The sequence below is a fragment of the Oncorhynchus masou genome, chromosome 28 (genome assembly GCF_036934945.1).
Source record: "Oncorhynchus masou masou isolate Uvic2021 chromosome 28, UVic_Omas_1.1, whole genome shotgun sequence".
In the NCBI taxonomy this organism is placed as follows: domain Eukaryota; kingdom Metazoa; phylum Chordata; class Actinopteri; order Salmoniformes; family Salmonidae; genus Oncorhynchus; species Oncorhynchus masou.
Window position 1 is genome coordinate 61909494 of NC_088239.1, and position 24926 is coordinate 61934419.

The 24926-nt window shown below is 45.3% G+C and overlaps 1 protein-coding gene across 1 annotated transcript in view; it reads left to right on the forward strand.

The window, feature by feature from the left end:
- Nucleotides 1–937: 937 nt before the first annotated feature.
- The window catches only part of LOC135518023 (breakpoint cluster region protein-like), a 143272-nt gene continuing 119283 nt past the window's right edge, over nt 938–24926 (forward strand). The window contains exon 1 of the mRNA XM_064942846.1: nt 938–3206. Within this exon, the coding sequence (XP_064798918.1) occupies nt 1715–3206 (1492 nt within the window). The 5' untranslated portion in view covers nt 938–1714. The remainder of the gene's footprint in view (nt 3207–24926) is intronic.

Below are 24926 nucleotides of genomic sequence, written 5' to 3' on the forward strand. Positions count from 1 at the left end.
CATACCATACTAAAGTATATTTTTAGAAATTACATTTACATTTGATACTTAAGTATATTTAAAATCAAATACTTCTCCTCAAGTAGTATTTTACTGGGCGACTTTAATTTTCTATGAAGGTATCTTTACTTTTACTCAAGTATGACAATTGGGTACTTTTTCCACAATAGAAAGTTACTATTGTACTACAACTACCGTACTCCTATATTGTGGACTTGTCGATTTGAATGGAGTTTATTTAAGCAATAAGGCCAAGGGAGTGTGGTATATGGCCAATATACCACGGCTAAGGGCTGTTCTTACACATGATACAACACGGAGTGTCTGGACACAGCCCTTAGCCGTGGTATATTGGCTATATATCACAAACAACTGTTTACCAACGTAGCAGTAAAAATAACTGTTTGGTCATACCTGTGATATACCACGGCTGTCAGCCAATTAGCATTCAGGGATCGAACCACCCTGTTTAAAATAATCATTAGCCTACTGTATCCACTTTACGTGAACAGCCCACAAGGTGGCATTGTGGTGTCATATTAGGCATTCCGGAAGTGCCATTCGCCCAGAAGTATCACACCTGCACGGGGGGTTGATTTCAATTACTGTAGCATATAATTTGCATTTTCTCAGTCCATACGAAGAGAATAATGCAACAATAGATTATTAACTCTCCATTCTATCATCTAAGCTGCAATGCTCAAATAAAGACAGATATAAATGGAATATAATATAGGCTACATCCAAGTTTCGCTTAGATGATTATGCTTATAGGATTTACTGAAATATCAATAAATTATCTACTGCCTGATCATTGTTATGTGGAATACAGTTGAATACATTTATACCTTGTCTCTTTAATTGAACGGAAACCGAGCGCAACCACTGTCAATCATATTCCGTCTGGCCCCTCCCTTTCCTGCAGCCCTCTGTCTCCAGTACGAGACTAGAACACGCAACCACAGGGGTCCATAGGCGATGAACAGTGAAGATCTGGATAAACTGTACACTAACAATGAACCGCGAAAACATGGGATAACAAGGGAAAACAAATTATAATTTATCCTCGATTCGGGATAGGAACAAGATAAAATGAATTTGTTGTGGGGAAACCATCATTCTTTCTTTTCTCTCATTTTATGCCATTCTCCTTGGACGCTGAGCTGGAATAAAGATCTAGGAACAGCTGGAGCCGGTGATCATGGAACAGGGATGTTGTCATCTGAGTAAACGAAGTTCATCGATTATGGAATATATGGAAAAAGCTTGACTTGAATAAGACAATGGAAAGTTAGTAGTTGGAGAGCCGTTATCACTTTCTCATCACACGGGAGTTCTATATCCAGAAGATCATCCGCTCAGGAGATGTCATATTTTTTTCTGGAATAATGCAGAAGAGGCGAGACCGTCATCAAATATGATTCGTGTCTGACACATTCGCAGGTTTGAGTGATAAGCCTATTGCTATTGTTGACGATTAAATATATTGTCACTGCGAATCGGTAAAGAGGTGATAACACTTAAATTGTCAGTTTTTGAACTGGTTTAATTAACATACCATTAATATGAATGGTATTTTTCTATAGTAGTTTCTCTAGGTACATTCAGATTTTTTCCCTATTAGATACTGTATGATAGACGAGAAATAACGAGCCCGTAGACTACTGGTGACATCACCCCAGTCAGATCTACTGCTGTACAGTAAATATCAACAATGGTAGAGCCTGTGGGATTTATTGAAGCATGGAAAGCACAGTTCCCCGAGTCGGACCCCCCAAAGATGGAGCTTAGGTCAGTGGGGTGCATCGAACAGGAGCTTGAGAAGTGCAAAGCCTCCATCCGGCGGCTAGAGCTGGAGGTGAACAAGGAGCGCTTCCGTATGATCTATCTGCAGACGCTGCTGGCCAAGGAGAGGAAGAGTTATGACCGCCAGCGCTGGGGTTTCAGGAAGGCCCAGGTGAACGAGGGAGGGGACCAGGCAGGGCTTGGCGCTGAGTCTCAGCAGCCACACGTGCAGGAACAGGGGGAGCGGAGCCGGTTCCAACCGGTGGGGGAGGCTAGGTCCAAACCTAGACCCCCTCCAGCCCGGAAGTCATCCTCCCACGGAGACGGGCTGGAGCTCCAGTCTGCCTACGAGGTACCCCAGCAGGTAGAGCCCTGTGAGACAGACGGCCTCTCGCCCTCCAAACAGAAAGGAGGTATATCCCCTCGCCGCCAAAACCCACCCCCAAACAAGGACCTACTGTCTGACCCCAATGACAAGCTTGGCATGGGACTGGGGGTGGCAGCGCTAAGGTCTAACTTTGAGAGGATCAAGCGGGCAAACTCTCACTCTGCCGGGGATGGAGGGAAGAGCCAGGAGAAGCAGCAGCCCTTCTACACCAACATGGACTTCCACCATGACAGGGGCCTGGTCAGGGTCAATGACCGAGACGTCTCTGACAAGATCAGCACCCTGGGCAGCCAGGCCATGCAAATGGAGCGCAAGAGATCTCTGCACTCCCTGCCAGGCAACTTGGCCACTGTGGCAGGTGAGCTCCGCACTCGGCCTGTCTACAGGGGGCGCTCTACAGAGAGCACCTGTGGGTACGATGCTGAATACGAGGATGGGGACCCCAACCCACGCCACCCCAAGGCCAACGGGGGCAAACAGCCCCCTCCACCCCCGTGGCACCCCTCTGACTTCCAGCCTTACACCAGCGTCTACGTGGGCGGGGTGATGATGGGTGAGGGTGGGGGGGATGGAAGAGGGGGCGTCATCATGAGGGACCACATCGGAGAAGAGCACCACCTGACCTGGCCCCGGCGCTCCTACTCTCCCGGTAGCTTTGAGGACGTGGGGGGCGGAGGCGGCGGCTACACACCAGACTGTAGTTCCAATGAGAATCTAACATCCAGTGAGGAGGACTTCTCGTCTGGCCAGTCCAGCCATGTGTCACCCAGTCCCACCACTGCCTACCGCCGGCCCTTCAGGGAGAAGAGCCGCTCACCCTCGCAGAACTCCCAGAACTCCCAGCATTCGTTTGACAGCAGCAGTCCCCCCACGCCACAGTCCCAGAAGCGCCACCACCAGCAGGGCCACGTGGTCATGTCTGAAGCTACCATTGTGAGCGTCCGCAAGACTGGCCAGATCTGGCCCCCACTCGATCCGAACTCCACACCGGCCAGCAGAGCCTCCCATGACAACAGTTTCCATGGAGACCTGGGTGAGTGGCGGCTGCCCTCTAATCTTAGCTCTAGTCGCTGCTCCGTTCATGTCTGGAGATTTAAGAGGCTGTTGCACGCTGACCGCTGCCTGGCAGGGTTGACTGACTGCCATGTATGGAGGAAGGGGGATGTGTTCATAGTCTCATCATACACACGGGTAGGATTTAGACTAGAGCATCGAAACTAGTGAAATCTAATGGTTTCAATTGCAATCTCACAACTGCTGGTCCTGGAATTGGTGCACTTGATTATTGTGTGTAGTTTCTGGTACTTTACATGTTCCTTGGCTGAAATGTCAGGTTTGACCTCCTGACTGAGAGAAACCATAGAAACCTGCCTACTCGGTGATCTCTTCACTGTCTGTTCATTACACGGTCATAGTTCCACTAAACCTTGTGAGACATGGGGCTCCTCCTAAAAATCGCAGAACAATGAATTGTGAGCATTGTTTTCTTTTGTCTGGGTAAGCAGCTTTCCCCTCCTCATTCACTCTTCTCTCAGGGCATTTTGACGCTGTTGTCTTCTCCACCTTGTCTCTGAGCAGGTACACTCTTTGTGAAGAGGATAGAGGGATACATGAGCCTCAAAGTGTGTGTGTCACTCAGTGCCTGCGTGTGTTTGTGTTTATACCTGACTGTGTCTTCTGAGTGGCCTTGTGTAGGAGAGTTACCTCTATCTTCCTGGAATGTGAGTTCAGTTGAGTGAATAACAAATGCAGTCAGTCCGAGTTGAGACAGGGAGGTCTTCCTCAGACAGACGCTTGGCTCCCAGGGTTCCGTGCGTGGAATTCCAACCACAGGTGTCTGTGAGCCTCAGCCAGCCAACCATGGGAGACAGAGTATGTGTCCCAAATGCATGCCATGTCCCCTATGCAGTGCACTACAAGAGCAGTGTACTATATGTGGGAAAGAATGCCATTTGGGACGCCGGCTGAGAGAGGCTTTTGACTCAGTCCACGACTATTTCTGAAACCCACCCAGCTTTTTTCTAAAAAGCTTTTACTGTAGTCCTGGACAAAAAAAAGCTATCTCTTCCCCTCTCTCTCGCCCCAAACAATCATCTTCAGTAATATATTTAACCTGTTTGTTGCCTCCAGGCCCAATTATGGCTGGAGCTAACAGAGTGGTTAGCTCGGAGCTAGAGGCTTGGGCGGTTGGGTTCAAATGCGCTAGCTGCAGTGGTGTCATGTGACGTGGCTCTTTCTGACCTGGTTTCCCTGGGCTTTCTGCTGACAAGGTGAGTGGCGTTTTAGAGCCCGCCCTCCCACAGCAGCCCTGGCACCCTATTAGAGCAGACCGAGCTGTGGGTCGTTGATCAAGCTGTGGGTCGTTGGCAGCAGGCACCTGTTCCTGTGCCAGGATGAGCCCTGTGTGTGTGCAGAGAGGCAGATAAGACTGTCTGTTCTGCTCCGGTGGTGGTGGTGGGGGGGGGGGGGGCAGCAGCTGCACACTAACCCCTGTACTGAGGGTGTGACAGGAAACAGACTCTCTCTCGCTCCAGCACTGGTGATGTTCTCTTTGATTGGGAATGATCTGTATTCTGCGAGTCTAAAATATCTCCTTGTATTCTTAATCATTTCAGAGTCTTCATTACTGTTGACCCATTGTCATCTATAGGGACATCATTCATGACTGTTGAATTCAGGCCTGTAGGGTATACCTGCTCTTCCAGTGACATGCGCTCACACTTGTAAAGATTGAAAGTGATGAATAGCACATAGCCACCCTCTTATTGAAAGTCCCTCCACAAACAGTGTCCATCTCTCATTTCTCTGGCCTTGCTCTATGCTAGGCTGGCTGGCTGGCTGGCTGGCTGGGGCTGCAGGCAGGCTGCACAGTAAGAGGCCTAGCATGTGGCTAACGCTCTTACTCCTTCCCAGCTGTGATCTGTGGGATTATCTCACTCTTGTCTGGTCTCTTTGTTTTAGTACATTTCACACAACAATAGGCAGAGCGGGGTCAGTTACAATGCCACAGACGATATGGGAGATTTTGCACTCATGTATTTGGGGGCTAATCTGGATTTTGAAATGTATGGAATCTGTTAGATGACGCTCCTGGGACGGAGAATAGGATATGTTTTCTGATAGTGGTTAGCTGAGTGAGGATGATGGGGAGGAGGAGGAAGAGGTTGAGGATCAGTGAACATGTTGAGGATGATGGGGAGAAAGAGGGTGAAGAGGATAAAGCTGAGGCAGAGTGCAAGGCTGATATATGGTTTCTTGCTTCACTGGTCAGGGATGCGGGGGCTGTAGAGGCACAGATGGGAAGAGCTCTCCCGTTGCGTAACAGAATACACACACACAAACAAACTCACACACATCTTGGGGCTGTAAGCAGTGGGTTTGTGTGTGCGTGCGAGTGTGTGTTTGCGCGAGTGTTTGTTTGCATGAGTGTGTGTGTGCCCAAGCGTACATGAGAGTGTGTGCATGTGTCATGACCAGGTGCTGGAGGCTGTTTGTTCGTTCTATAGCTAGCTGGGCTGTTGGATTCCTCCTCCCTATGCTGGAGTGAGTGTTCACAGTGAAATGGTCCTCTAGCAGAAGGCTTTTCTCTTAATGGCTGCCCTGACTCTGGAGAGAGCGAGAATACTCTCTGTGGACGATTTAGGCCATCTGCTAGCTAGGGCTTTTCTCCTCGTCCTCTCTACTCACTCTGTTCTTCCTCTTCTCCACTCCATGGTCTATCTATCTCCCCGTGGTAGATGCCCTTGGTGTAAACGCCAAATGAATTGTTCCATCATGTCCCTTTGGCCTGTTGAAGTGGGTGTTTTTCAGGATGAACTGTATTCATGGTGGTCAATCTAAAATGGCTAATCTTTAGATTGAGAGAGAGAGAAGGAGCGTGAAAGATGGAATTAGAGTGAGTGAGGGAAGACAACTTCTCCTTCTCAGTGCTCACATACAAGCGTCATTCAACGGAGAAGAAACCAGGAGAAGCTTGGGCTGACAAAATGTTCCAAAAATGTGTAGGATTCTAAACACAGGTACAGACAGCTAGCGTTTCTCAATGTAGCGTCAGGAAAGCAGTACAACTGACCAGATGATTTCATCATTTATGTTCAGTAAGCTTTCTGACAGACCCTCTTCCTCATGCATAGCCTGAAATAGACCTTCATCTCACCAGCAGGAGAATGGAAGGAGATTTTCTTACACAGCCAGTTGTAGCGATTCACATTCCAAGGAAAGACTTACATTTATGAAATACAGAAGATGAAAATTGGGACACACTCACTTAAACACTATCAAAAGAGAGGGGACAGAAATAGTCACATGGAAATGTAAGACTGAGGGAAGAAGTTCAAACTGAAAGTGGATGAAAGAGTTCAGGTGAGATAGAGAAGCTCATCATCTTGGCTATAAGTAGGTGGATTTTAAAGGGAGTGAAAGAGGGCTCCTCAAATGTAGGGATTATTTGAGGCAGCCTATGTTGGGTTTGTCCAATTCAATTGATCCTCTTTGGTTTACCGATGGCCTCATAAGCTTCATATCATTATCTCACATGGGTAGGGGGTAAACTGGTTACACCTACAGATTGGGTGGAATTAGACACATATCTAGGGTAAGTGTACTTATTAAGCCCACATACCCGTTAAACTCACTTCCATCTTTGGATTCAAATAATGAAGTTTTTTTGTTTAAACATTTCTGCTGTTTAGTGTTTGTTTCAACTAAATAAACAGTTCCCACTAGTGGCCATTTTCAAATACTTTATGTAATATTAAGATATTATTGTACTGATGTATGCACATGATAGCATATTTCATGGGCAGTAATGACTATTTCTTGCCAATTGAATATATGGGTTTTTCATGCCTGCATGTCACAGTCACTCAAAAGCAACATAACTTGCAACTGCATCAAGATAATAGATTTCAGGCATTCACAGCATACATTTTTTTAATGCATTTTGTCTTGTTTTACTGTTAAATGAACCTTCCATTGTATACATAGATTACATTTGTGTAAATTTGACATTTATCTCAGGTGGGCTTAAAAGGTACAGTAGCACCAAAAGCACACCCTCTATGCAGAATGTGAATGGCAATAAATACATATTGTTTGATATGATTAATACTAACTGTGTATATTTATACCCCAAACCATTGGTTTCCAAATATTTTATGAGTAGACTTTGCTATTCTCTATTTTTTACCATAAATTACTGTTGTTCCAATTAAGCCCAGTGTGCTCCTATTTAGCCCAGTGTGCTCCTATTAAGCCCAGTGTGCTCCTATTAAGCCCAGTGTGCTCCTATTAAGCCCAGTGTGCTCCAATTAAGCCCAGTGTGCTCCAATTAAGCCCAGTGTGCTCCTATTAAGCCCAGTGTGCTCCTATTAAGCCCAGTGTGCTCCAATTAAGCCCAGTGTGCTCCTATTAAGCCCAGTGTGCTCCTATTAAGCCCAGTGTGCTCCTATTAAGCCCAGTGTGCTCCAATTAAGCCCAGTGTGCTCCTATTTAGCCCAGTGTGCTCCTATTAAGCCCAGTGTGCTCCTATTAAGCCCAGTGTGCTCCTATTAAGCCCAGTGTGCTCCAATTAAGCCCAGTGTGCTCCAATTAAGCCCAGTGTGCTCCAATTAAGCCCAGTGTGCTCCTATTAAGCCCAGTGTGCTCCTATTAAGCCCAGTGTGCTCCAATTAAGCCCAGTGTGCTCCTATTAAGCCCAGTGTGCTCCAATTAAGCCCAGTGTGCTCCTATTAAGCCTGGTTTGCATTGAAACACATGGGGATAGTGTGTTGATATTCCTAATATTCAATGAACATGAGCATAAATAGTTTTTTTCTTTAGATTGAAGTTGATTAAAACACACAAACTACAGTTCTGCATATTATGCATCTGGCCCTGGTGTCTTTACCAAGATGAGGAACAATTAGAAACCTCTGTACTCTCTCCTAAACGTTTGGAGTGGACAGGTAGTCGTTGACGCAGAGTGAGAAGAATAAGAGCAGGTTTCAGGCATAACTGAGATACAGTAGAAGACCTACAAGTGATGGACAAAAAGGCAAACGAATGGTGGACAAAAATATGTCTATTGGGCGACTACTCATGCACTTTTGGGTGGGGGCATTGTCATATTGTTGTCCTTCATTCATCCAGGTGATTCTGTTTGTTGGTCCACCACCTGTACCTTTGTAATACAACAGTAGAGAGGGAGATTTGAAACAGTCTTCAGACAGGCTTTAGGAAGACTAGTTGAACTAAGCAACAATAATAGCAGTACAGCAAATGTGAATCAGCTTTCAGATAATTAATTGAAAGTTGTGTGTGTTCTCGTCTTTGTGCATGGCTTCTTATCCACAGTGGGCCAGTGGGGGTACATTTAGTTTATAACCAAGCAATAACACACGTGATTCAACCAGTCATGTCTTGATTGAAGTCTATGATTAGTTGTTTAGTTGAATCAGGTGTTTGACAAGACCTGAAGTCCACATTGATCTCTGTGTATACCATTGGGCCCTGTTATGAGGGCTTTCATGATGAATAGTAATCATCAGTTTATATTAATCTCCCCTACAATTATTACAAATAATCAAATGTTACATAAGAAATGTACATTTGGAACATTTGGAAATGAAAATAGATTATTTATAAAGTGGGCTTATTAGGAACACCCATTAAACCCACTCTGGGCATATAAATACTTCACATTTCATTTTTTCTCCACTTTTCTTACAGATATTAAGGCAGTATACAGTATTTTATAAATGTCTAAACTTAGATTTTGGTGTGCTTAATAGGTACACTTACCCTAAACGTACACACACGGCCCCTGCACCTATGACACGGATCACCTACACAGAGGGGTAGAGAGGTTGGAGGATGTATGAAACATGCAAATAACCTGCTTATACTTCTGAAATCTGAGGCCGTCGTTTATGCAATCTCTCTCATTATTTACCATTTTCATTCCCGTCATATTAACCATATCATTTAGATTTTAGCCTATTTGTTAGCCTTATTTGTCAGGTTAGGCTTTGACATGTTGATTTGCCTTGGACCTGTCTAGAGACTTTGAGAGAGAGTTGATGAGGCCTTGCCAGTATACCTGAGCATGTGTTGAAATGAGAAAGAGGTGGGCACAGCACCCCCCCCCTCCCCACAGAATGTAGAAGTCTCTTGTTTGACTTTGTCATAGACATGTGTAATCCAGGGGAACATGTATTATTTATACTACCATGATTCATTGGAAGGTCTGGGTAGGGGAATGCTGATCCAGGACCTGTTTTTTTATTCTTTGAGGCTGGTTGTCGTTGTACCAAAAACGGGCAGACCTGACCTAAGCTTAGCCTAAAGGGACACTTTGTCCACCCCACCATCCCTCCCACGGCCGGCTCCTGCCAGGGCCTTATTTTAGACAGTCACAATCCTTGGCCATCCCCAGAGTTCTTTCCTGTGTCTTGGATTGAACACAGCCTCTGGCCCTTTGTGGCTGTTGGACTACCCCCCCCCCCCCCGCTTTCTCTGTGTGTCATTGATTAAACATGTTAGTAGTTGAGATGTGATGTTGGTAGAAGTGTGTCAGTCCAGGGAGCCATGAAGCCAGGCTGTGGTGTGGTGACATATAAAGGGGCTTGGTGTCCCTGACCTCTGATTCAATCGGGACAATTTCATCACTGCCAAAGTGTGTGTATGTGGGTGACTGTACGTGTTTGTGTGCGTGCGTGTACACAGGCATCAAACACACTGACTTGAAACACATGCTTACAATACCCAGGCTTGTGAGAACTGTGAGAGATGAGCCGTGTAGTGGTGTGTGTCAGGGGAGTTTCACTCCCAATGTAAATTCTGTATGATGCAGCCATCAGCTGACATGACAGGGAACTGTAGCATGGTCACAGCAGCAGTGTCTGTGTGAATGTGAGTGGGCTGCCAGGAGGAGGAGGAGGAGGTGTGTGTGTGTGTGTGTGTGTGTGTGTGTGTGTGTGTGTGTGTGTGTGTGTGTGTGTGTGTGTGTGTGTGTGTGTGTGTGTGTGTGTGTGTGTGTGACTGCGTGTGTGTGACTGCGTGTGACTGCGTGTGTGTGTGTGACTGCGTGTGTGACTGCGTGTGTGTGTGACTGCGTGTGTGTGTGACTGCGTGTGTGTGTGTGCGTGTGTGTGTGTGACTGCGTGTGTATGTGTGCGTGTGTGTGTGTGACTGCGTGTGTGGGCGGACGATGGAGAGGAATGATTGGTTTAACAGGCATTTAAAAACAGTAAAGCAGTCAGCATTACCTCTAGCCAACCCCGCATTCACTAGTACTACTGTGTGGCACAATGACCCCTTTTTCACACTGGATTAGTGTGTGTGTGTGTGGGGGGGTTGTGTGACTGCCAGGGACTCTTAAAGGCCTTGTTCAGCCTCCACTGTTGAGTGATTGTGGCATCGGAAGCCCGTGTAACCACAGAAGGCAAACAGGGGCTGGAGTGAAACCAAAAGGCTCAGAATGGAGGAGGGGGTGGATGGAGGGTTGGATGAGAGGAGGAATGGGGGAGTGGATCTCTTCACAGAGCCAGCTGGTGAGGAGACTGCTCTTTCTCCCTCTACAGTAGAGGGAACGACGGAAGAATCCCCCCTGGTGAGCCCTGGGACCAATACTACAGGAAAATGGTCCCTTTGTTCTGGTTGAGAGAACTTCATACATGACTTGGAGCACGGTGCTAGATAGGATTAGTCGTTTTTTGTTCAGAATATCACTTGGTGAGTTGCTTGTGTTCTGTCAGACATGGTTTACAGCCTGTTTGTAGGAGTAGATGGTTGGTTTGTCTTGTGCTGTAGGATATAGCCATATTGTAGACGGCCTGGCTGGCTGTGTGTGGGCGTGATCAGGGCAGATGGGTGGGGTGTCTCCAGGCTGCAGTCAGACCTCCAGTGAGAGTCAAAATGCCTGGCTGCGGTCTGCTGTTGTTCTGGGCTGGGCATTTTATCTAGGCCTGGGGTAGAGTTGGACAATGACCCCCACCATGGGGAAGAGCAGCAGACGGAACTGCTCCCGCCCTGGACAGACGGCACAGCCCAACAGCACACACACTAGATTTCTGCTACCTGACCCGAGCCCGATGGGCCCCAACATTATACCTCAGGTTAAGGCCAGGTAGGCCAATCTTTTCATCAATAACTAGGGTACTGGCAGGGTATCACTAAATGGATCATTAACATGTTGAAGCTGAGCCATTTGCTTGTGCTCTGCTGCGAAGTACAGTCATATCTAAGATCATAACATGGTGTCAGAATAGTTTCAACCTCGTCAAATATAAGACAGGAGAGATTATTTCACAGAACATAATAATGTTTCTTGAGTTTTGTCTGAGTGACGAAAGGTAACTAACTGCTGTCTCATGTCTCGGCATTGAGCCAAGCAGAGCCGTTGCTATTGATGCTCAGACTCAGAACCACCATGAGCAGAGCGAGTGACAGACAGAGAGGAGCAGCTAATGGATATACTAACGGAGGAAGTTATTTCTGGTTTCAGGCAGGGCCGGGCCGGGCCTTAAATTTGGCAGAAGCAATTGGGCCTGGGTAGGGTACTGCCTGAACTTCGCGGGCATGGCTAGGGCTCAAAATTCATGCGTGTGCAGGGCTCTAACACGCACGCACGCACACACACGCACACGCACACTCACACACTCACACTCACACACACACACACACACACACACACACACACACACACACACACACACACACACACACACACACACACACACACACACACACACACACACACACACACACACACAGGGTGCCAGGGGTAGTCACCCTCTCAAGTGTTTCTGTGTATGTCGGTGTGTATGTGTTTTTGCTGGTTTCCATGCCAAATCTCCAACCACAAACTTCCCTCAGTTGCAGCTATGGTGACAGACAGCTCTTGTAAGAAAAAAAAAACTGGAATATCCCTCTCATACATTCTTTTCATCACATGTCCCTGCCTGCCCTTTTAGAAAAGCGTCCATATTGGCGATCTCTGTTGGGACAAAGCCCCAGTCGCAGGCTGTAGTAGAACAAAACTGTGTTTGCATCCATCTCTACATGCTCAGCAGTCTCCACAGGCCCTTGGTCTTGTAGTGGTGTAACTGCTTCCAAATCAAACTTTATTTTCCACTTGTGCCGAATATAACAAGTGTAGACTTTACCGTGAAATGCTTACTTACAAGCCCTTTTCTTTGGGATAGGGGGCAGCATTTTTACTTTTGGATGAAAAACGTGCCCAGAGTAAACTGCCTCCTACTCAGTCCCAGATGATAATATATGCATATTATTATTAGTATTGGATAGAAAACACTCTGAAGTTTCTAAAACTGTTTGAATGATGTCTGTGAGTATAACAGAACTCATATGGCAGGCAAAAACCTGAGAAAAAATCCAAACAGGAAGTGGGAAATCGGAGGTTTGAAGTTTTTTAACTCAGCCCCTATCGAATACACAGTGGGATATTGGTTATGTTGCACTTCCTAAGGCTTCCAATAGATGTCAACTGTCGTTACAACGTTGTTTCAGGCTTCTACTGTGAAGGGGGGCAGAATGAGAGGGGAATGAGTCAGAGGTCTGCCAGCAGCCTCGTTCCCAGTCACGCATTCACATGAGAGGTAGCTCTCGTTCCATTGCTTTTCTACAGACAATGGAATTCTCCGGTTGGAACATTATTGAACATTTATGCTAAAAACATCCTAAAGATTTATTCTATACATAGTTTGATATGTTTCTACCACCAGTAATATAACTTTTTGGAATTTTCGTCCGACCTTTCCGCTGTAAGTTGTACGCGCGTTTCGATTTATTTACCAAACGGCCAAACAAAAGGAGGTACAGTGGGGAGAACAAGTATTTGATACACTGCCGATTTTGCAGGTTTTCCTACTAAGCATGTAGAGGTCTGTAATTTTTATCATAGGTACACTTCAACTGTGAGAGACGAAATCTAAAACAAAAATCCAAAAAATCACACATTGTATGATTTTTAAGTAATTAATTTGCATTTTATTGCATGACATAAGTATTTGATATATCAGAAAAGCAGAACTCATATTTGTTACAGAAACCATTGTTTGCAATTACAGAGATCATATGTTTCCTGTAGTTCTTGACCAGGTTTGCATGCACTGCAGCAGGGATTTTGGCCCACTCCTCCATACGGGCCTTCTCCAGATCCTTCAGGTTTCGGGGCTGTCGCTGGTCAACACGGACTTTCAACTCCCTCCAAAGATTTTCTATGAGGTTGAGATCTGGAGACTGGCTAGGCCACTCCAGGACCTTGAAATGCTTCTTACGAAGCCACTCCTTCGTTGCCCGGGCGGTGTGTTTGGGATCATTGTCATGCTGAAAGACCCAGCCACGTTTCATCTTCAATGCCCTTGCTGATAGAAGGAGGTTTTCACTCAAAATCTCACGATACATGGCCCCATTCATTCTTTCCTTTACACGGATCAGTCGTCCTGGTCCCTTTGCAGAAAAACAGCCCCAAAGCATGATTTTTCCACCCCCATGCTTCACAGTAGGTATGGTGCTCTTTGGATGCAATTCAGCATTCTTTGTCCTCCAAACGCGATGAGTTGAGTTTTTACCAAAAAGTTATATTTTGGTTTCATCTGACCATATGACATTCTCCCAATCTTCTTCTGGATCATCCAAATGCTCTCTAGCAAACCTCAGACGGGCCTGGACATGTACTGGCTTAAGCAGGGGGACACGCCTGGCACTGCAGGATTTGAGTCTTGTGATAATTCTTGTGATAATTCCGTTCTTGTGATAATTTTGACCCCACGGGGTGAGATCTTGCGTGGAGCCCCAGATCGAGGGAGATTATCACTGGTCTTGTATGTCTTCCATTTCCTAATAATTGCTCCCACAGTTTATTTCTTCAAACCAAGCTGCTTACCTATTGCAGATTCATTCTTCCCAGCTTTGTGCAGGTCTACAATTTTGTTTCTGGTGTCTTTTGACAGCTCTTTGGTCTTGGCCATAGTGGAGTTTGGAGTGTGACTGTTTGAGGTTGTGGACAGGTGTCTTTTATACTGATAACAAGTTCAAACAGGTGCCATTAATACAGGTAACGAGTGGAGAACAGGGGGGCCTCTTAAAGATGAAGTTACAGGTCTGTGAGAGCCAGAAATCTTGCTTGTTTGTAGATGACCAAATACTTATTTTCCACCATAATATGCAAATAAATTCATAGAAAATCCTACAATGTGATTTTCTAGATTTTTTTTCTCATTTTGTCTGTCATAGTTGAAGTGTACCTATGATGAAAATTACAGGCCTCTCATCTTTTTAAGTGGGAGAACTTGCACAATTGGTGGCTGACTAAATACTTTTTTGCCCCACTGTATATTACAGTGGGTTTATTGTTAGAGAAACAGACATGCAGAACTAGACAGTGATAGTGTGGGGGGAGGTGGAGGATGGTTTGGGGCCAGTTGTGTATAGTTAAACTTGATGGACATAATCATGATCTGGTTTCATCAAACCCAAATCAAATGAAATCAAATTGTATTAGTCACATGGGCCGAATACAACAGGTACAGTGAAATGCTTACTAACGAGCCCCTAACCAACAATGCAGTTAAAAAAATACGGATAAGAATAAGAAATAAAAGTAACATGTAAGGTGAACATAGATCAGTGATTAAGCTCCACCTACCTGGCACTGAAACAAGGCACTTTGTAATTGGTAGTTAGCGAATGTGTAGTTCACCATTACAGCTTCAGATTGGGTGCTCCTCGACTGCACTTTACAGTGTTAGAGAAATCAGACGTAATTCACCCGGCTGTGTTAAATTATTTAAAAGAACGTCCAGATTGCACTTTCTTGTCGTATTTAATGAAGCATTCTCTCTTCTGTCAGATTTTCTCCCTCACTTGACAGCTGCTTTGAGTTTGGTCTGCTCGTAGCCAATTAGAGCGTCGCACCTTTCCGAAGCTTCTCCCTGTTTTCTACGGAGCAAGGGGAAAACCAGGAGAGATCAAAGTCCTGGGCGGACCCTCAGGACCAATGGGGTTCTCCCTGCAGTTGTTCAATAGGCTTTTAAGAGTGGAGTGGCAATAAAAAACCTGGGGAATCAATACCAAATGTCAGCAATGCCTGCAAGCCACCGCTGTCTGGTATTTCTCTCTATTTTTCTCTTCTCTCAGTGTCCCTCCCTTTGACTGTCAGTGCAGTCAGTATTTGCCAGCTGTGTACAGTGCATTCGGAAAGTATTCAGACCCCTTTACTTTTTCCACATTTTGTTACATTACAGCCTTATTCTAAAATGGATTAAATAGTTTTTCCCCCTCATCAATCTATACACAATACCCCTTAATGACAAAGCAAAAACAGGTTTGTAGAAATTGTTGCTAATTTATAATTTAAAAAAATATGTAAAAAAAACCTGATATCACATTTACATAAGTATTCAGACCCTTTACTCAGGACTTTGTTGAAGCACCTTTAGCAGCAATTACAGCATCAAGTCTTCTTGGGTATGACGCTACAAGCTTGGCAGACCTGTATTTGGGGAGTTTCTCCCGTTCTTCTCTGCAGATCCTCTCAAGCTCTGTCAGGTTGGATGGGGAGTGTCGCTGCACAGCTATTTTCAGGTCTCTCCAGAGATGTTCGATTGAGTTCAAGTCCGGCCTCTGGCTGGGCAGCTCAAGGAATATTCAGAGACTTGTACCCAAGTGACTTCTGCGTTGTCTTGGCTGTGTGCTTTAGGGTCGTTGTCCTGATGGAAAGTGAACTTTCACCCCAATCTGAGGTTCTGAGCGCTCTGGAGCAGGTTTTCATCAAGAATATCTCTGTACTTTGCTCTGTTCTTTCCCTCAATCCTGACAAGTCTCCCAGTCCTTGCCGCTGAAAAACATCCCCACAGCATGATGCTGCCACCACCATGCTTCACTGTAGGGATGGTGTCAGGTTTCCTCCAGATGTGACGCTTGGCATTCAGGCCAAAGAGTTCAATCTTGGTTTAATCAGACCAGATAATCTTATTTGTTATGGTCTCAGAGTCTTTAGGTGCCTTTTGGCAAACTCCAAGCGGGCTGTCATGTGCCTTTTACTGAGGAGTGGATTCCGTCTGGCCACTCTACCATAAAGGCCTGATTGGTGGAGTGCTGCAGAGATGGTTGTCCTCCTGGAAGGTTCTCCCATCTCCACAGAGGAACTCTGGAGCTCTGGCAGAGTGACCATCGGGTTCTTGGTCACCTCTCTGACCTTCAATGATATAGAAATGTTGCTACCCTTCCCTAAGATCTGTGCCTCGACACAATCCTTTCTCTGAGATCTACGGACAATTCCTTCGACTTCATGGCTTGGTTTTTGCTCTGACATGCACTGTCAACTGTGGGACCTTTATATAGACAGGTGTGTGCCTTTCCAAATCATGTCCAATCAATTGAATTTACCACAGGTGGACTCCAATCGAGTTGTAGAAACATCTCATGGATGATCAATGGAAACCGGATGCACCTGAACTCAATTTCGAGTCTCATAGCAAATGGTTTGAATACTTACGTAAATAAGGTATTTCTGTTTTTAATTTTTAATACATTTTGTAAGCATTTCTAAAAATCTGTTTTTGCTTTGTCATTGTGGGGTATTGTGTGTGTAGATTGATAAGGGGCGGGGGAAAGTATTTAATCCATTTTAGAAGAATGCTGTAACGTAATAATGTGGAAAAGGGGAGTGGGTTCAATTCCCACGATGGGAGCAGTCTGAAAATATATATCTGGATAGGAGCGTCTGCTAAATGTACATGGTCAGTGTTGACAGACAGTAGGGATGTAGATGCAGATATAGGTTTCACATGTTTCTGGGAAGTCCTGAACCCTCCTTTGCACAGTCTTTTCTTCACCCAGCAGGAGAGGAGAGACATGGTTCTATGGTGGGTGTGTATCGATAAGCCTGTGGTCATAATATGAATCAGTGGAATGAACATGCTGTTGACCAACTGTCTCTATAGGATGCTTTATAGAGCTTATTTCCCCTATCAAAGCAACTCCTCAAGCTCTTATACACATGTGTATGCACACACACGCACACACACACACACGTGCACGCATGCATACACACACACACACACACACACACACACTCTCACACACACACTTGCACACATGCACGCGCACACACACACACCAGTCCTGCCTGAGGTCTTACAATCTCTCTCCTTTGGGGCTTGTCAGCTCTCCATCAGTCTTTCTCTCTCTCTCTTTATCTCACCCTCTCTCCCTCTGGCTCTTTGTTGTAGGATAGTGTTTGTGCAGAGAAGCTAGTGTGTGCTCTCCCGATAAACGCTAGTTGCTAAGCGCTCAGTGAGCTATGGGATGGAGGATGAGGGGAGACGGGGTAACCTGACCTGACGGTGGTGGTTTGAGCTGTAACAATAACATATTATTGAATGAATGAGGAAAATGGCTGCCTGCTAGTCGGATAGAGACTGATTGGAGACACCCCTCTCTGGTGAGTGGTTTGCGCCTGGACGGAAATGGCTGTGGAATTGTGGTGTTTCTGAGTTCTGTTTCCTTTAACATCCCTGGAACTAAACCAGAAACAATGGGCTCGAGAGGTGGGGAGAAACAGACGGGCCAGTTCTGATTTAATGCTCAGATGCTGGGAGGGTGGTATGGAGGGAGGCATGGAGGAGGGAGTTATGGAGGGAGGGAGGAGGAGGGAGTTATGGAGGGAGGAGGAGGAGAGAGTTATGGAGATATGAGGAGGGGGCGGCATGGAGGAGGGAGTTATGGAGGAGGGAGTTATAGAGGAGGAGGAAGGTATGGAGGGAGGAGGAGGAAGTTATAGAGGGAGGGAGGAGGGAGGTATGGAGGGAGGAGAAGGAGGGCGGTATGAATGGAGGAGGGAGGTATGGAGGGAGGGAGGAGGAGGGAGTTATGGAGGGAGGAGGAGGAGAGAGTTATGGAGATATGAGGAGGGGGGCGGCATGGAGGAGGGAGTTATGGAGGAGGGAGTTATAGAGGAGGAGGGAGGTATGGAGGGAGGAGGAGGAGGGAGTTATAGAGGGAGGGAGGAGGGGGGTATGGAGGGAGGAGGAGGGAGGGAGGAGGGAGTTATGGAGGGAGGTATGGAGGGAGGGAGGGAGGGAGGGAGGAGGGAGGTATGGAGCCAGAGCCAAAGGCTTGGCTGGAAGAAGCCAAAACATATTTCTCCTCTGTATTAAGGAAGGAGAGGGCCAAGAGCTGTCCAGGCCTCATCTCCACCCTGCCGGGAGGGAGGAAGGGAGGGAGCACATGAACAGGCTCTGGACTCTATGGAGAGAGAAAGAGCAGAGAAAAGAAGAAAAAAGAGAGAGAGGAGAAAGAGAGACAATGACCAAACATCTGGCGTATCTTCTATAACAAATGTCTCTTCTCCCTCTTGAGTTGTGGTGATGAATTTGGCTCGCTGAGGCTAACTAAGGGCAGGACACACTCTCCTCCTCCTCCCTCCATACCTCCCTCAGGTTAGGTCTGAAACACAGAGAAACACAGTTTCTTCTCAGAACAGGACTGATCCAAGGTCAGTTTTGTGAGGTGCTTGACTTGGGCTGGAGCTAGCTAAGCATTAATGTTGTTGTCACATTTCCAGCGGTTTTGTAGACAGCCTAAATAAGTATACACCGTTGGGAAGCAGGGATTCCCTTCTAACAGCAGCCATGTAATTGCGAAGAATAGCCTAATTTACAAGTAACTTGCTGTGCATAGATTTTCCTTTAATTTAACATGAATATTTGAGCCTTTATATATAAACATGTCTAGTTACATACCTTGCTTTGAAGTAGCCTACCTTATCCATTTGATCTCTGATTCATTTAATGAGGGAATCATTTCATAAAGACAAAAAGTATTTGGTTGTAGGCCTAAAGTTGCCATGTTTTATATCAAGACAGCAACCATCCTCCAGGATAGCTACTAGGTGTGCAGGCTTTTCTTCAAGTCCTGGTCTAACCACATTGTAGCATAAACATCAGCTGCTCAACAGAACGTTGATAAGCAGTGTTTCAGGCCTGGAGCAAAAGCAAAACCTGTACACCCAAGAGCTCTCCAGATGGAGGATTGACCACGTTGACCACATGTGACTAACAGTCCAGTTCTACTTTGTGGGGGTGCTTTGATCAAGGGCACAACGGCAGGAGATGGAAGGCCTACATGGGATCAGACGCCACAGCCTTCCAGGGTCAATAAAGCGTACCTTTTTCATGTTGGCTATAATAATAGTCATGAACATGTGGTTAAAAGTCCTGGAATAGGTGTATGAACCCTTAACCATGAATAATCAGAGGTCTCTATAGCATAATGTCATTTGTGAATGTTGGTGAACATAGTCTAATGGACCCACTGTGAAAAAGACAGCTCCTGCACTTCTTTCATCCCAAGTCAAGCACTGGTTTTGTGTTCATCTTCATATTGGTTAAGATTATGATTATTATGATTCTATTAAAATGTAGAACCGGCACACTGTTTGATTTCCAGGTGATTGTGTTGATGTAATGGACATTCAGTTGAACATTACCACAAGAGCCTAAAATTAAGAGTCTATTGACGCACCCATGTGTCAATTTAAGTAGCATAATAAACAAAATCCCATCAAAATCAGTTTAAGCTCGAGTTCTTTTGCATGGGCTGCTTCTCGAGCCACCGCATCCGCCCATGGCTGCCTTCTGCATCTGGGGTGGAAGATGCCTGATCTACAGAGGTGTTTGTCAGACATCTCGAACTTCTCACAAAAACGTCTGTAGCGTACGAACGGTTTTGCCTAGAATCTATTTCCTGAGCTTTGTTATATTTCCTAGATAAAGGACAGGCACTTCAACACCTTACTCCTTATGATTCATTTTTACTGTCTTCTTTTACATTTCTGAATGTTATTCAATGCTTTTCTATGGACTATAGTAGTAAAGGCCAAATTCAATATTTTATCAAATCATTGTTTAAAATAAATCAAAATATACCTAATAGCTAAATTATACCTGGTATGACCATCTTAAAACAATTACAAATGTTATACATTGTTTTGTTCACAATCTAGGTTTCTTTTTGATGTTTGAGTTTGCTTCCACTGCTAGCAGAAATAACACCGTCGGCCTGTACTCGTGAGATTCTCACAGGCACAGCTGAGGACTCCAGCGTCCCAATTACCAAGGTAACCTTACAGGGGCAGCTGAACATTTTTGGGGTCACAGAATATTAAATTAAGCAATATACCACATTACTTCTTACTAGTATTATACTGTTTATTTCTTGTTTTATAAACATTATTAAGCATGCTCATGTGTTTTTGGTGTGTAATTGTGGCACCAAAACTATTTGGGCTGGTAAGAAATTTGAGGGGCTGGTAGATGTTCATACTTTGTGAACTCCTCAGTAAACCCACTCTGCACTCATTCACAGACTCATCTAATCTCATTCATTTTGGTTTTCTTTTCCTTCCTTCTCTTCTCCCTCCTCCAATTCAATTCAATTCAAGGGCTTTATTGGCATGGGAAACATGTGTTAACATTGCCAAAGCAAGTGAGGTAGATAATATATAAAGTGAATATATAAAGTGAAATAAACAATAACAATTTACAGTAAACATTACACATACAGAAGTTTCAAAACATAAAGACATTACAAATGTCATATTATATATATATACAGTGTTTTAACAATGTACAAATGGTAAAGGACACAAGATAAAATAAATAAGCATAGATATGGGTTGTGTTTACAATGGTGTGTGTTCTTCACTGGTTGCCCTTTTCTCGTGGCAACAGGTCACAAATCTTGCTGCTGTGATGGCACACTGTGGAATTTCACCCAGTAGATATGGGAGTTTTTCAAAATTGGATTTGTTTTCAAATTCTTTGTGGATATGTGTAATCTGAGGGAAATATGTCTCTCTAATATGGTCATACATTGGGCAGGAGGTTAGGAAGTGCAGCTCAGTTTCCACCTCATTTTGTGGACAGTGAGCACATAGCCTGTCTTCTCTTGAGAGCCATGTCTGCCTACGGCGGCCTTTCTCAATAGCAAGGCTATGCTCACTGAGTCTGTACATAGTCAAAGCTTTCCTTAATTTTGGGTCAGTCACAGTGGTCAGGTATTCTGCCGCTGTGTACTAACTGTGTTGGGCCAAATAGCATTCTAGTCCTTCATCTCTCTCCCACTACTATTTCTCTCTCTCTGAAACAATAAAAACATTAACAGTAAACATTACACACTAAGTTCCAAAGGAATAGAGACATTTCAAATGTCATATGGCTATATACAGTGTTGTAATTATGTGCAAATAGTTAAAGTACAAAGGTGAAAATAAATAAACATAAATATGGGTTGTATTTACAATGGTGTTTGTTCATCACTGGTTGCCCTTTTCTTGTGGCACCAGGTCACAAATCTTGTTGCTGTGATGGCACACTGTGGTATTTCTTCCAATAGATATGGGACTTTATCAAAATTGGATTTGTTTTCGAATTGTTTGTGGATCTGTGTAATCTGAGGGAAATATGTCTCTCTAATATGGTCATACATTGGCAGGAGGTTAGGAAGTGCAGCTCAGTTTCCACCTCATTTTGTGGGCAGTCTGCACATAGCTTGTCTTCTCTTGAGAGACCGATCTGCCTACGGTGGCCTCTCTCAATAGCAAGGCTATGCTCACTGAGTCTGTACACAGTCAAAGCTTTCCTTAAGTTTGTGTCAGTCACAGTGGTCAAGTATTCTCTCTCACTGCACTAGTTTTGCATATATTCACATGTCATTGTCAAGGCACCTCTCCTTCATTTGGCCCAAGGACTATAAATGGCTTAAGTCAGGGCAGAACAGTGTCTGTTTCCTTTGTACTGCTCCAAGGACAGACACAGTTAGCTATGTTCTGTTAGCTCTCCTCTCCTCTCTCTGTCATGTGTGTTTAAAGCATTCAGCACATTCCTCCCTGTCCCCTCCTATACACACACACACACACACACACACACACACACACACACACACACACACACACACACACACACACACACACACACACACACACACACACACACAGTATGCCAAGGGGGAGGCACAGGGGTCTTTCATCGATTATTGATAGTGGAGCCTACTTCTCTCAAATGCAGAGAGTGGCGTGACACCAGGTGTCATGTTCACACAGCGCCCCACCATAACCTCTGGCCACAGCCGTGGCCAACTGCTCTTCCATGACGTCATACACCCCCCCCCCCCCCCCGCCCTGCCCTTACAATTAGATGGGATGCACCATCCTCAACCTCAAAACCAAGTTAACTCTGAAAGGCAAGCAATTATGTACCTCTAAAAAGGGGAAGTGGTGGTGCTTGAATTAGACATTTTTTAAAGGGTGCCTTTTGAATTCAAGGACACTTCATCAATCATGTTTCAGATTGGCAGTGGCTTGTGGAATGGCTATCTATCTAGTAGTGGGTGGGAATGGTTTTAGTCTGATGAGAGATGCCCACTCCCTCACAGTGGTACAGGATGTTACATGAGGTGTTCTGATTGGAGGTCCACAGCGACAGACAGCAGCATCCTGCAGCATCAAGACTCATGATTGGCTGTTTCTGTTCCCCTCCACCTCTCTTACCCCTTCAGTGAGTTGGAGCCCAAGGTGTCGCACATCACTGTACTAAGGAATCCCTGTGTCACAGGATACACTAGTGTGCCTGACACACGCACGCACACACACATCCAATCACCCCATTGGGCTCTAGTCCCAGACATATTCCATATAGTACCCTGGATACCTCTCTTCCTCTATTCTACACCCACATAACACAACACGGTACCACACCTACACATTCACCCTCCTTCTCACTCTCTATCTCTCCCTCCTTTTCTCTCACTCTCTCCAGCCCCTCAGTGGAAATGTTTTTGGTTTCTACCAGCCTCTCATGTTCATAAGTGTTATTGGACATGAGGAGTCTCCCCCAGTGTGGTGTATGATGTTACTGCTACTATGGGACGGGGGTCTTGAAGGTGACCTTGGAGGTGTGTAAGCAAACAATCTAGAATAGAGGGCTGAATTTAGGGAAGTGAAGGGCTGAATTTAGGGAAGTGAAGGGCTGATGTTTAATATTCTCCCAGGGTCAGACTTGGATGGATGGAGTGAATCCATTATGAAGTCTCCTATCTGATACCTCTATGAAACTGTCCCTTAGAAATGGGCTCAGTTCCTCCCTTGATTGAGGGCACATCCTCTTAACCTGTGGTTGACCAGAGGCCATATGGGAGGGTTCGCATTAGCCATAAAATGCCTATTTACTAAATTGAACTTTATTGGACGCTATTGCTAACTTTAAACTGTAAGCCTACCCGTTTATATGGGCTGGACAGGGCAGGTCACAAGTCAATCAAGATGCCAGCGACTGGTCTGAAATCTTACACTCTCACAGCAGAGGAACAGCCAATGGGACCGACTCTAACAAACCCACATAAAACTGACCGAGCCACCTGCCTTCAGCAATGGCTGAGTGGAATCTGTGTTCCATCAAACAGTGAAAAATGGCTTCCAGAAACAAAACACTGGGCTTTAAGGAGCGAGGAGATAAAACCTAACACATTTAAAATGTTCAGTGATTTACACTAACACCATTAGGTGTAAGGAATTGAATTACTTGCCAAGGTAAAATGGCTTCAGTGGAAACACAATAAAGAGACTGAATGCCAAAGACACAGTCCTCCACCCCTCGCTCCCAGGCCTATACACACTCAATGGGATAAACAGGTGTGTGTGTGTGTGTGTGTGTGTGTGTGTGTGTGTGTGTGTGTGTGTGTGTGTGTGTGTGTGTGTGTGTGTGTGTGTGTGTGTGTGTGTGTGTGTGTGTGTGTGTGTGTGTGTGTGTGTGTGTGTGTGTGTGTGTGTGTGTGTGTGTTGAGAGACGGAGCAGGGCCAAGGACTGTGTGCAGCTGTGCTGGCGAAACTGCTGAATCCATAGCAGTGTCCTCTAGACTTACTTACTACCAAGGTTAGGCCTATAGAGCTCATTGACACACCACTACTGATAGCCGAGGCTACGCCACATGAGACTTGTCTACACCCCTATCTGACCACGCATCATGTACTGTCTGATTCACAGCAGAGTGGCTAGGAGTTTGCTAAATTAATTCTGGTCTGTTTAGAAACCCAAAATAGCTGTCTTTTAGCTGAGTTTTTTATGTTTCGTCTTTACTCGTTGACATTGATTAGTGTCTCCATTTTTAGTCCAGTCTGCCTTGCCTTCAGTAGACCTGTCAGTCAGTCAGGCAGTCAACCAGCCAGGCTGTCAATCAGGCAGTCAATCAGGCACACAATCTGGTGGTCCAGGAGTAGGTAAGCAGATTAACTGTCACTCACACATTCTCCCCTCTGGATGATGTGTGTGAGAGAGAATGTGTACACCAGTGTGTCGGTGTGTGTGTATCTTGTGCCCTCTGATATGTAATTCCTTATAGTGTGTGTATATCCTCCCACAGAAAGGGCAAAGGGCAGGAAGGTACACACACACACTGACACCGGTGGGAATAGTTGTTCCCTCTCCTTGTTGCTGTGAAAAGAGGAAGCACCAAAAAAGCTATAAATGCTCAGCCTCACCAGGCGTTGCCCTGACATAGAGGCCATGTGAAGAACATCCCAGTCACCCTACCCTGCTGTATGTAGGGTGACTGGCGTTTCATCTCTGCAGTCTATTTTAGACAGGGGAAGTGAGGGTGGATGGTTGGCGCTCTGGTGAGACACTGGTAGTGTCCCAAATGGCACCTTATGCTCTATGTAGTACACTACTTTTAACCACGAGCCATAGGACTC